The 13,966-nt window shown below is 43.0% G+C and overlaps 1 protein-coding gene and 1 long non-coding RNA gene across 16 annotated transcripts in view; one reads left to right on the top strand and one right to left on the bottom strand.

Annotated features, from left to right (window-relative positions):
• LOC139422672 (uncharacterized) overlaps positions 1-13,966 on the bottom strand; it is a 1,300,889-nt gene that overhangs the window by 1,150,764 nt on the left and 136,159 nt on the right. The window lies entirely within an intron of this gene.
• LOC139422670 (transcription factor 4-like) overlaps positions 1-13,966 on the top strand; it is a 411,500-nt gene that overhangs the window by 340,698 nt on the left and 56,836 nt on the right. For 8 of the 15 annotated variants that reach the window (XM_071173862.1, XM_071173865.1, XM_071173864.1 and 5 more), the window contains 3 exons: positions 2,108-2,213; positions 6,493-6,626; positions 8,745-8,880. In XM_071173862.1, the coding sequence (XP_071029963.1) occupies positions 2,108-2,213; positions 6,493-6,626; positions 8,745-8,880 (376 nt within the window). Of the gene's footprint in view, positions 1-2,107; positions 2,214-6,492; positions 6,627-8,744; positions 9,007-13,966 lie in introns of all 15 variants that reach the window. The other 7 variants (XM_071173853.1, XM_071173868.1, XM_071173857.1 and 4 more) reach the window with 1 other exon arrangement.

Here is a 13,966-nt window from a genome sequence, read left to right as displayed (position 1 = left end):
AGAACGTATATGGAGACTCTGACTGTAGTGACACGTTGAGAACGTCATGGTACATCCTTGTGTATATAGATCATTTCATTTAGAAAAAACCTTCTCATTGTTAGAATATATTTTTTTATTCTAAATGTATTTGAATACTTGTGCATGAGTATGCTGAGTGAGTGAGTGAGTGAGTGAGTGAGTGAGTGAGTGAGTGAGTGAGTGAGTGGAGTGAGTGAGTGAGTGAGTGAGTGAGTGAGTGCGTGCGTGCGTGCGTGCGTGCGTGCGTGCGTGCGTGGAGTGAGTGAGTGAGTGAGTGGAGTGAGTGAGTGAGTGAGTGAGTGAGTGAGTGAGTGAGTGAGGTGAGTGAGTGAGTGAGTGAGTGAGTGAGTGAGTGAGTGAGTGCGTGCGTGCGTGCGTGCGTGAGTGGAGTGAGTGAGTGAGTGAGTGAGTGAGTGAGTGAGTGAGTGAGTGAGTGCGTGCGTGCGTGCGTGCGTGCGTGCGTGAGTGGAGTGAGTGAGTGAGTGAGTGAGTGAGTGAGTGAGTAGGTTAATCAGCATAATGTGTCCAGTTTGGGTCTCGAGTTGGAAGACAGGAAATATGACAAAATAACCCAACTAGAGACTGACAGCATTACCAGGTCTGCCCATAACCCAACTAGAGACTGACATCATTACCAGGTCTGCCCATAACCCAACTAGAGACTGACATCATTACCAGGCCTACCCATAACCCAACTAGAGACTGACAGCATTACCAGGTCTGCCCATAACTCAACTAGAGACTGACATCATTACCAGGCCTACCCATAACCCAACTAGAGACTGACATCATTACCAGGCCTATCCATAACCCAACTAGAGACTGACAGCATTACCAGGCCTACCCATAACCCAACTAGAGACTGACAGAATTACCAGGCCTACCCATAACCCAACTAGAGACTGACAGCATTACCAGGCCTACCCATAACCCAACTAGAGACTGACAGCATTACCAGGCCTGCCCATAACCCAACTAGAGACTGACACGATTACCAGGCCTGCCCATAACCCAACTAGAGACTGACATCATTACCAGGCCTACCCATAACCCAACTAGAGACTGACAGAATTACCAGGCCTGCCCATAACCCAACTAGAGACTGACAGCATTACCAGGCCTACCCATAACCCAACTAGAGACTGACAGCATTACCAGGCCTACCCATAACCCAACTAGAGACTGACAGCATTACCAGGCCTGCTTGAGTTTGGAGCTCTCACTGGTATGATTATTGAGCCCGGCGGGCCGGCCTTTCGGTGCGGTGCAAGGTGCTTCATGGGAACCAAGCCTCCCAGCAGTGCTCTCTATAAAGTGTACTCAATACCACAATCCTTTGGTGAATGTTTCCTTTTAAAGACAATGTTGTATTGTGGTTGGTGATTTCTCCGAGATTCAGTTTCGTTATGGAAAGCATAGCATAATTTTTTTGGGACAACTTGAATGTCTTGGAATCAGTATGATCCTGACCTAATAGAAGGGTGTTTCTATAGTAACACTGTCATCCCTGTGTTGTGTTGGGTAGTCTGCTCTGCCTCAGACTGGTCCCGTTAGCCTAGTTAGCATAATGCTGGCTAGCTGTCTGTCTGACGCACTTCTCTAGTCTTAGCAGCAGCTGACATGGCTAAGATATCCTGAGAGACTCTCTCTCACACACCTAATGTGTCACATGATAAGACCTTGAGTAAAGCTAAGTCTCTGGTGATGATGTCAGACTGCTCGTTGTTCCAGATATTCACGCTGTGGGTCTTGACGTAACCCTGAATGTTTACTGTTTACTGTTTACTGACAAACATGATTCGCATGTAGGTAACATCAGCTCTTGCTGCCAAAGAACAATTGTCTTGCGGAGAAGCTCACCTCAAGTGCTCATTGATTGGTCTACCTATTATCTTAGCCAATGACAGTGCAGCTTGTTGTAAGGTGTTGTCCGTCTGACCCTGTCTCTCTAAGGTGTTTAACCCACTCTCTCTCTCTCTCTCTCTCTCTCTCTCTCTCTCTCTCTCTCTCTCTCTCTCTCTCTCTCTCTCTCTCTCTCTGTCTCTCTGTCTCTCTCTGTCTCTCTGTGTCTCTGTGTCTCTCCCAGGTATATGCCCCATCTGCCAGCACAGCTGACTACAACAGGGACTCACCAGGGTACCCCTCCTCCAAACCACCCAGTGGAGGGTTCCCCAGCCCCTTCTTCATGCCAGGTAATAGATTAGATTCTGTCACAACTCTGTTCATCTTTAATACTTAATACTTTAACCAACCTCATATTTACTCATAGATGGATAGATTTGGTGATGAGTGGCAAACTATCATGGAATAACACGAGAACAAAAAGTGTGTCTTTAAGATAGATAGTTACAGTGTATTCAGATCCCTTGACTTTTTCCACATTTTGTTACGTTACAGCTTTATTCTAAAATTGATTAAATTATTTTAAAAATCCTCAGCAATTTGCACACAATACCCCATAATGACATCACAATACCCCATAATGACATCACAATACCCCATAATGACATCATAATACCCCATAATGACATCACAATACCCCATATTGACAAAGAGAAAACAGGTTTTTAGCAATGTTTTCAAACGTATTACTTAAAAAAAAACTAAAAAATACCTTATTTACATAAGAATTCAGACCGTTTGCTAATTAAACTCGAAATAGAGCTCAGACTTGAAATTGAGCTCAGCTTCATCCTGTTTCCATTGATCATCCTTGAGATGTTTCTACAACTTGATTGGAGTCCACCTGTGATAAATTCAATTCATTGGACATGACTTGGACTGTCTATGCAAGGTCTCACAGTTGACAGTGCATGTCAGAGCAAAAACCAAGCCATGAGGTTAAAGGAATTGTCCGTAGAACTCCGAAACAGGATTGTGTCGAGGCACAGATCTGGGGAAGGATACCAAAACATTTTTGCAGCTTTGAAGGTCCCCAAGAACACAGTGGCTTCCATCATTCTTAATGGAAGAAGTTTGAAACCACCAAGACTCTTCCTAGAGCTGGCTGCCTGGCCAAACTGAACAATCAGTGGAGAGGGGCCTTGGTCAGGGAGGTGACCAAGAACCCGATGGTGACTCTGACAGAGCTCTAGAGTTCCTCTGTGAAGATGGGAGAACCTTCAAAAAGGACAGCCATCTCTGTAGCACTCCACCAATCAGGCCTTTATGATAGAGTGGCCAGATGGAAGCCACTCTTCAGTAAAAGGCACATGACAGCCCGCTTAGAGTTTGCCAAAAGCCACCTAAACGACTCTCAGCCCATCAGACCTGGTCTGATGAAACCAAGATTGAACTCTTTGACCTGAATGCCAAGCGTCACATCTGGAGGAAACCTGGCACCATCCCTACGGTGAAGCATGGTGGTGGCAGCATCAAGCTGTGGGGATCTTTTTCAGCAGCAGGAACTGGGAGACTAGTCAGCATCAAGGGAAAGATGAACGGAGCAAAGTACAGAGAGATTCTTGATGAAAACCTGCTCCAGAGCGCTCAGTACCTCAGACTCGGGCGAAGGTTCAACTTCCAACAGGACAACGACCCTAAACACAGAGCCAAGACAACGCAGGAGTGGCTTCGGGACAAGTCTCTGAATGTCCTTGAGTGGCCCAGCCAGAGCCCGGACTTGAACGTGATCGAACATCTCTGGAGACCTGAAAATGGCTGTAAAGCAGTACTACTCATCCAACCTGACAGAGCTTGAGAGGATCTGCAGCGAAGAATGGGAGAAACTCCCCAAGTACAGGCGTGCCAAGCTTGTAGCGTCATACCCAAGAAGAATAAATGCTGTAATCGCTGCCAAAGGTGCTTCAACAAAATAGTCCACTACCCTATTCCCTACATAGTCCACTACCATATTCCCTAAATAGTCCACTACCCTATTCCCTACATAGTCCACTACCATATTCCCTAAATAGTCAACTACCCTATTCCCTACATAGTCCACTACCCTATTCCCTACATAGTCCACTACCCTATTCCCATCAAATCAAATGTATTTATAAAGCCCTTCGTACATCAGCTGATGTCTCAAAGTGCTGTGCAGAAACCCGGCCTAAAACCCCAAACAGCAAGCAATGCAGGTGTAGAAGCACGGTGGCTAGGAAAAACTCCCTAGAAAGGAGGGGTGTCCACTACCTAGTCCACTACCCTATCCCCTATATAGTGCACTAGTTTTGACCAAGGCTCTGAGAGGGGACACGTATCTTGTGTGTGTCACAAAAGACACCCTATCCCCTACATAGTGCACTACTATGGGCCCTGGTCAAAAGTAGTGTACTAAATAGGAAAAACTCCCTAGAAAGGCCAGAACCTAGGAAGAAACCTAGAGAGGAAGCAGGCTATGAGGGGTGGCCTGTCCTCTTCTGGCTGTGTCGGAATACTGAGTTAAAGGTCTGAATACTTATGATGTGATATTTATTTATATAATAAATAAATAAATAATTATTTAAAAACCTGTTTTTTGCTTTGTCATTATGGGGTATTGTGTGTAGATTGATGAGTACATATTATTATTTTTTTTAAATACATTTTAGAATAAGGCTGTAACGTAACAAAATCTGGAAAAAGTCAGGGTCTGAATACTTACCGAAGGCACTGTACTTACAAAAAAAAAAAGACAGTGTTTTGGCTGTGGATTGATAGACGAAGTGATCCAGACAAGTTAGATGAGTAGGTCTCCCTGTAATTGGAGGGCCGGTGTTTGCTGTTGGTGACATCACAGCCTCTGGTCTGGCCTGGACTGTCTGCTGCTCTGCCTTACTAATCACACAGCAAGTGGTTGAGGGCTCAGAGCCATGCAGTAGGGAGGGTTAGGATCTCAGCCACACGGTAGGCAAGCAGCTTGGGGTTTCGTGCACAGCGGAGGATGGAAACGGAGACAGCGTAATGGAAGTATTATCTTCCCCAGAGAGCCAGAGATATTATAGTAACAGTACAGTTGACATGGCAGGGTAGCCTAGTGGTTAGCGCGTTGGACTAGTAACCGAAAGGTTGCAAGTTCAAATCCCCGAGCTGACAAGGTACAACTATGTCGTTCTGCCCCTGAACAGGCAGTTAACCCACTGTTCCTAGACCGTCATTGAAAATAAGAATGTGTTCTTAACTGACTTGCCTAGTTAAATAAAGGTAAAATAAATAAAATGGCCAGGGGATTGATAGGAAAGCATCACATGACATAGATGGAGACAGTTCAAAACATAATCACACACCAATAGGACTGTAGAAACTATATTTCTTCACACATCTACCTTGGCTTGCCCTGCTTGCCCTCTCTGATGGGATCTTTGTGTATTCAGTTAGCAGGGTGTATGATGTGATCTAGTTAGCAGGGTGTATGATGGGATCTAGTTAGCAGGGTGTATGATGGGATCTAGTTAGCAGGGTGTATGTTGTGTATTCAGTTAGCAGGGTGTATGTTGTATTCAGTTAGCAGGGTGTATGATGTGATCTAGTTAGCAGGGTGTATGTTGTATTCAGTTAGCAGGGTGTATGATGTGTATTCAGTTAGCAGGGTGTATGTTGTGTATTCAGTTAGCAGGGTGTATGATGTGTATTCAGTTAGCAGGGTGTATGTTGTGTATTCAGTTAGCAGGGTGTATGTTGTGATCTAGTTAGCAGGGTGTATGTTGTGTATTCAGTTAGCAGGGTGTATGATGTGATCTAGTTTGCAGGGTGTATGTTGTGATCTAGTTAGCAGGGTGTATGTTGTGTATTCAGTTAGCAGGGTGTATGATGTGATCTAGTTAGCAGGGTGTATGTGGTGTATTCAGTTGGCAGGGTGTATGTTGTGTATTCAGTTGGCAGGGTGTATGATATGATCTAGTTAGTAGGGTGTATGTTGTGTATTCAGTTAGCAGGGTGTATGATGTGATCTAGTTAGCAGGGTGTATGTTGTGTATTCAGTTAGCAGGGTGTATGTTGTGTATTCAGTTAGCAGGGTGTATGATGTGATCTAGTTAGCAGGGTGTATGATGTGATCTAGTTAGCAGGGTGTATGTTGTGTATTCAGTTAGCAGGGTGTGTGATGTAATCTAGTTATCAGGGTGTATGATATGATCTAGTTAGCAGGGTGTGTGATGTGATCTAGTTTGCAGGGTGTATGTTGTGAATTCAGTTAGCAGGGTGTATGCTGTGATCTAGTTAGCAGGGTGTATGCTGTGATCTAGTTTGCAGGGTGTATGTTGTGTATTCAGTTAGCAGGGTGTATGTTGTGTTTTCAGTTGGCAGGATGTATGATGTGATCTAGTTAGCAGGGTGTATGTTGTGTATTCAGTTGGCAGGGTGTATGTGGTGTATTCAGTTGGCAGGGTGTATGCTGTGATCGTAAGCGTATGCTCCAGGAGGGGTCCCTCATCCATCTCTTTGCCCCTGTAGACGGTCACCACATCCCTCTCTTTGCCCCTGTAGACGGTCACCACATCCCTCTCTTTGCCCCTGTAGACGGTCACCACATCCCTCTCTTTGCCCCTGTAGACGGTCACCACAGTGCTGACCCGTGGAGCTCCTCCAGCGGAATGAACCAGCCTGGTTACAGCGGCATGCTGGGTAACTCCTCCCACGGCCCCCAGAGCAGCAGCTACTGTGGCACCCACCTGCATGACCGGCTGGTGAGTATCCTCTCCTCCTTTCCTTTCCTTATCTCCTTCTTTTCTAATCTACTCTCCACTCCTCCTTTCCTTTCCTTATCTCCTTCTTTTCTAATCTACTCTCCACTCCTCCTTTCCTTTCCTTATCTCCTTATTTTCTAATCTACTCTCCACTCCTCCTTTTCTTTCCTTATCTCCTTCTTTTCTAATCTACTCTCCACTCCTCCTTTCCTTTCCTTATCTCCTTCTTTTCTAATCTACTCTCCACTCCTCCTTTTCTTTCCTTATCTCCTTATTTTCTAATCTACTCTCCACTCCTCCTTTCCTTTCCTTATCTCCTTCTTTTCTAATCTACTCTCCACTCCTCCTTTCCTTTCCTTATCTCCTTATTTTCTAATCTATTCTCCTCCCTCTTCTTCTTTCTGTCTTTCAGTCACGTTCTATGTCTCCTTGTCATTGTATTCTTTTTATTTAACTCATTCTTGTTTACAATGATGGCCTACCAAAAGGTAATTGGCCTCCTGCTGGGACGGGGGCTGAGATTAACATTATTGGGCACAGACAACAGCACAAAGGGTAAGAAGGTAGAGACAACAATACATCACGTAACGCAGCCACAACTGTCAGTCAGAGTGTCCATGATTGAGTCTTTGAATGAAGAGATAAAACTGTCCAGTTTGAGTGTTTTGTTGCAGCTCCTTCCAGTCGCTAGCTGCAGCGAACTGAAAAGACGAGCGACCCAGGGATGTGTGCTTTGGGGATCTTTAACAGAATGTGACTGGCAGAACGGGTGTTGTATGTGGAGGATGAGGGCTGCAGTAGATATCTCAGATAGGAGGGAGTGAACAGGTGTTGTATGTGGAGGATGAGGGCTGCAGTAGATATCTCAGATAGGGGGGAGTGAGGCCTAAGAGGGTTTTATAAATAAGCATCAACCAGTGGGTCTTGTGACGGGTATACAGAGATGACCAGTTTACAGAGGAGTATAGAGTGTAGTGATGTGTCCTATAAGAGGCGTTGGTGGCAAATCTGATGGCCGATTGGTAAAGAACATCTAGCTGCTCGAGAGCGCCCTTACCTGCCCTTACCTCTCTCCATCAGTTGATTATTCCTTAGCCTTGGTATGCCTCCATATCATCTCACTCTTATTGCTTTTCATTGCTTTAGGTTTGAATGGGTTAGATGGTGAGTCTGAGGGTTCTAATGATTTAGATGGTCAGTCTGAGGGTTCTAATGGGTTAGATGGTCAGTCTGATGGTTCTAAATGGGTTAGATTGTCAGTCTAAAGGTTCTAATGGGTTAGATGGTCAGTCTGATGGTTCTAAATGGGTTAGATGGTCAGTCTGATGGTTCTAAATGGGTTAGATGGTCAGTCTGATGGTTCTAATGGGTTAGATGGTCAGTCTGATGGTTCTAATGGGTTAGATGGTCAGTCTGAGGGTTCTAAATGGTTAGATGGTCAGTCTGATGGTTCTAAATGGGTTAGATGGTCAGTCTGATGGTTCTAAATGGGTTAGATGGTCAGTCTGAGGGTTCTAATGGGTTAGATGGTCAGTCTGATGGTTCTAAATGGTTAGATGGTCAGTCTGATGGTTCTAAATGGTTAGATGGTCAGTCTGAGGGTTCTAATGGGTTATATGGTCAGTCTGAGGGTTCTAATGGGTTAGATGGTCAGTCTGACGGTTCTAATGGGTTAGATGGTCAGTCTGAGGGTTCTAATGAGTTAGATGGTCAGTCTGAGGGTTCTAATGAGTTAGATGGTCAGTCTGAGGGTTCTAAATGGGTTAGATGGTCAGTATGAGGGTTCTAATTTGTTAGATGGTCAGTCTGAGGGTTCTAATGGGTTAGATGGTCAGTCTGAGGGTTCTAAATGGTTAGATGGTCAGTCTGAGGGTTCTAATGAGTTAGATGGTCAGTCTGATGGTTCTAAATGGGTTAGATGGCCAGTCTGAGGGTTCTAAATGGTTAGATGGTCAATCTGATGGTTCTAAATGGGTTAGATGGTCAGTCTGAGGGTTCTAAAGGATTAGATGGTCAGTCTGAGGGTTCTAATGGGTTACATGGTCAGTCTGAGGGTTCTAATGGATTAGATGTTTAGTCTGATGGTTCTTTCTCTCCCTCCATTCTCCCTCTCTACAGAGCTACCCGTCACACTCCTCGGCAGACATCAACCCCAGTCTTCCTCCCATGTCCAGTTTCCATCGTAGCAGTGCCTCCAATCAGTACAGTACAGCTTCCTGCACTGCCACCACCAACGGCACAGACAGCGTGATGGGTAAGACCTGGGGACAAGGACACAGGGCTGCAGAAGACAGGACAGAAGACAGGGCTGATTACAGGACAGAAGACAGGGCTGATTACAGGACAGAAGACAGGACAGAAGACAGGGCTGATTACAGTGGTAAGACCAGCAATGTGGCGGACAGACAAAGTGATGGACGGACAGACAGACAGACAGACAGACAGACAGACAGACAGACAGACAGACAGACAGACAGACAGGAAGACCAAACGCATACAAGATGGACTGATGAACATAGAACCACATAAGGTTTTGACTCTGCTGTGATTAGCTGTGACGTGTCCTCCTCTCAGTGATGGCTGGAGTGTCACTGTGTTGTTCCTCTATACCGCCACAGACATTCCAGCATATGGTCCTTCTCTTTTTCAATCACACTGAACAAATAATAGAACAATCAGAAACAGATTGGATGCTTGTCCTCCAACATTCCACAATGATTCTCTCTTTCCCTCTCCCTCTATCGATCTCGATCTTTCTTTCTCTCTCTGAGATCTCTCTCTCTCTAGCTCTCAGTTCAATTTCCATTTAAGGGGATTTATTGGCATGGGAAACATATGTTTACATTGTCAAAGCAAGTGAAATAGATAATAAAGCCCCTTCTCTCTCTCTCTCTCTCTCTCTCTCTCTCTCTCTCTGTCTCTCTACCTCTCTCTCTCTCTCTCGCTCTCTGTCTCTCTACCTCTCTCTGTCTCTCTACCTCACTGAGTTCTCTCTCTACTTCTCTCTCTACCTCTCTCTACCTCTCTCTCTACCTCTCTCTCTCTCTTAACATATATTGACATTGCCAAAGCAAGTGATATTAACAATCACAAATTAACAGTTAACATAAAACACACAAAAGTTTTAAAATGAGAAAGACTTGAAATGTTAAATTATTAACTGTGTACAAAAACTTGAGTTCCGTTAAAATAGATCCTGAAGGAAGATGGATTCGGTTGAACATGATGATAAAACAATGATGGCTCATAAATCTATATGGACCGAATAATGACAATCCAATCCTTCTTTTAAAACATTTATAGTAATCGAATTAGTCTCCAAGATACATATAACTATATTTTAATGGTAGGGTGCTACAATACAGTTTTAAGCACGTCAATGGACCTTAAAGGTAATCACACTACAAACTGTCACCCTCTGGCGCTCAAAGAGATTACACATATTATGAACATGTTGGAATTTACAGATATTTTGAGGCATAAAAACTTGGATCTTGTAAGATATACTTGGAGGCTTAATCAAGCTAGTCAGATTGATTATTTTCCGGTATCCTTTTCTATGCTATTTGCTATGTATTGTATTTCGAGGATGGAATCAGACCATCAGCCTATAGACCTACATGTAAATATGACACGAGGATGGAATGCGATCAGACCATCAGCCTATAGACCTACATGTAAATATGACACGAGGATGGAATGCGATCAGACCATCAGCCTATAGACCTACATGTAAATATGACACGAGGATGGAATGCGATCAGACCATCAGCCTATAGACCTACATGTAAATATGACACGAGGATGGAATGCGATCAGACCATCAGCCTATAGACCTACATGTAAATATGACACGAGGATGGAATGCGATCAGACCATCAGCCTATAGACCTACATGTAAATATGACACGAGGATGGAATGCGATCAGACCATCAGCCTATAGACCTCCATGTAAATATGACACGAGGATGGAATGCGATCAGACCATCAGCCTATAGACCTACATGTAAATATGACACGAGGATGGAATGCGATCAGACCATCAGCCTATAGACCTACATGTAAATATGACACGAGGATGGAATGCGATCAGACCATCAGCCTATAGACCTACATGTAAATATGACACGAGGATGGAATGCGATCAGACCATCAGCCTATAGACCTCCATGTAAATATGACACGAGGATGGAATGCGATCAGACCATCAGCCTATAGACCTACATGTAAATATGACACGAGGATGGAATGCGATCAGACCATCAGCCTATAGACCTACATGTAAATATGACACGAGAATGGAATGCGATCAGACCATCAGCCTATAGACCTCCAGGTAAATATGACACGAGGATGGAATGCGATCAGACCATCAGCCTATAGACCTCCAGGTAAATATGACACGAGGATGGAATGCATTCAGACCATCAGCCTATAGACCTCCAGGTAAATATGACACGAGAATGGAATGCGATCAGACCATCAGCCTATAGACCTCCAGGTAAATATGACACGAGGATGGAATGCATTCAGACCATCAGCCTATAGACCTCCAGGTAAATATGACAGAAATTCTTCACGATGGCAGGGGAAATTGAACATTTAAACCAGGGTTCATTGACTGACACTATTTTCTTATCAAAAACAGAGGAATTCGTAGCTTTTTGTTGTACAGGTTCAGCGGACCGACTGGATCGTATAGTATACCTTTTAAGTGTTCCTTTAGAGGCCGTTCAATTCCATTTTCGGTTCCACACAAACTAAAACAGTATCGTTTAACAGAGAAAAGACTTACAGCGGAAATAGAAAATCTAACATTACACATCAATGGTGTAGATAAATGTACTACAGAAGCACTGAGTAATCTAGACACAAAACAAAAGGAGTTTAAGGAATTTATTCAGGAAAGATCGTGTTTCACTTATCAAACAAACTGAGCAAATTATCGATCAATAATTGTTTCCCTCCCTCTCCACGGTTTCAAGATTCTGTCTATTTGTCTTCGAACAACAACAATCGATCGATCGATCAATAATATAATAATAGTTTTAGCAAAATGTACAATCTGTAGAAACAATGAGAATAGAAAGGTTCAGAACTTTTGTGAAAACATCACAGCACAGTTGAAATATATATGGCAAATAGAAATCCAATATGGATGGTGTTAAGAGATAGATGGGAGGGGTTGAATGGAGCTAAAGGGTTGGACTAATAACAAGATAACTCATGTAAAAAAAATAGTGTCCATAAAATGTATTTAGGTTCAGAACTTTTGTGAAACAGCACAGTTACAAATACATAGCAAATAGAATGGACATCCGAAGTAGATGGGAGAGGTTGGGGGTAGAGGATGGACATCAGTAATAGAGGTTGAGGGTAGAGGAAGGACATCAGAAATAGACGGGAGAGGTTGAGGGTAGAGGAAGGACATCAGTAATAGATGGGAGAGGTTGAGGGTAGAGGAAGGACATCAGTAATAGATGGTTGAGGGTAGAGGTGAGGAAGGACATCAGTAATAGATGGGAGAGGTTAGGGGTAGAGGAAGGACATCCAAAGTAGATGGGAGAGGTTGAGGGTAGAGGAAGGACATCAGTAATAGATGGTTGAGGGTAGAGGAAGGACATCAGTAATAGATGGGAGAGGTTGAGGGTAGAGGAAGGACATCAGTAATAGATGGGAGAGGTTGAGGGTAGAGGAAGGACATCAGTAATAGATGGGAGAGGTTGAGGGTAGAGGAAGGACATCAGTAATAGATGGGAGAGGTTGAGGGTAGAGGAAGGACATCAGTAATAGATGGGAGAGGTTGAGGGTAGAGGAAGGACATCAGTAATAGATGGGAGAGGTTGAGGGTAGAGGAAGGACATCAGTAATAGATGAGAGAGGTTGAGGGTAGAGGAAGGACATCAGTAGTAGATGAGAGAGGTTGAGGGTACAAGAAGGTCAGGACTTAAAGCAAACTAAATATAACTATTGTAAAATTGATTGTGTCCGAAAAATGTATATAGTATGTATAACCTGAAATTAAATCAAATCAAATCAAAATGTATTTATATAGCCCTTCGTACATCAGCTGATATCTCAAAGTGCTGTACAGAAACCCAGCCTAAAACCCCAAACAGCAAGCAATGCAGGTGTAGAAGCACCTAGAAGCACAAATTAGAACCCTAGGTGTTCATTACTACAATCTACCTGCAATATTAAAGCTGATCTACCCCCTAGGATTACCAATCTATCTGCAATATTAAAGCTGATCTACCCCCTAGGATTACCAATCTATCTGCAATATTAAAGCTGATCTACCCCCTAGGATTACCAATCTATCTGCAATATTAAAGCTGATCTACCCCCTAGGATTACCAATCTATCTGCAATATTAAAGCTGATCTACCCCCTAGGATTACCAATCTATCTGCAATATTAAAGCTGATCTACCCCCTAGGATTACCAAAAAAATATATACAAATAAATAATGTCAAACTATGAGACTGCAGGGAAACCAGGTATAATCTTTATAGAAGATTTTGAGAAAGCATTTGATACAGTACGTCAAGAATCTGTTCATAAGTGCCTGGATTTTTTTCAATTTTGGAAAATGTCTCATAAGATGGGTAAAAGTCATGCACAACAATCCTTTATGTAAAATAATAAATAACTGTTACTTCTCTGAGAACTTTGAATTGTCAAGAAGCATTAAAACAAGGTTGCCCTCTGTCACCATACCTGTTTATTAAAAATCAGATCTAATGATAAAATGAATGGGCAAAAAATGTATGGCTTAGGGACAGAAGTATCGATGTGATTAAAATGTTCTCTTGGGTCTTCAACCTTGAAGGGCCTCATTGAGGACCTGGATAATTTATCCAGTTTCTCTGGACTAAAACCTAACTATGGTGTACTATATTACGGATTGTGTCTCTAAAAGATACAAACTTTAAATTGCCATGGCGATTAAATGGGTGGATGGTGAAGTCAATCTGCTTATAGTACATATCCAGGAAAAGTTGAGCGTTGTTGTTGTTGTTCGAAGACAAATAGACAGAATCTTGAAACCGTGGAGAGGGAAACAACTATCCATTTATGGGAAAATTACCTTGATTAATTCTCTACTGATATCACAGTTTACATATTTATTCATATGTCTAAATGAGTTTGGAGGGTTAAAACTATTAAATATTAAAGCATTTTCGATACAACTATTAAAACGTTACATTTTTCAGTGGACCCCTGTTTAAAGTATCCCTCCTTTTTTAAATGAAGTCATACAGAGTTGGCTACATTTTACATTTCAGCATTTTTATTTAACCTTTATTTAACTTGGCAAGTCAGTTAAGAACACATT

The sequence above is a fragment of the Oncorhynchus clarkii genome, chromosome 12 (assembly GCF_045791955.1).
Source record: "Oncorhynchus clarkii lewisi isolate Uvic-CL-2024 chromosome 12, UVic_Ocla_1.0, whole genome shotgun sequence".
In the NCBI taxonomy this organism is placed as follows: domain Eukaryota; kingdom Metazoa; phylum Chordata; class Actinopteri; order Salmoniformes; family Salmonidae; genus Oncorhynchus; species Oncorhynchus clarkii.
This window is presented reverse-complemented; position numbering and strand designations above follow the sequence as displayed.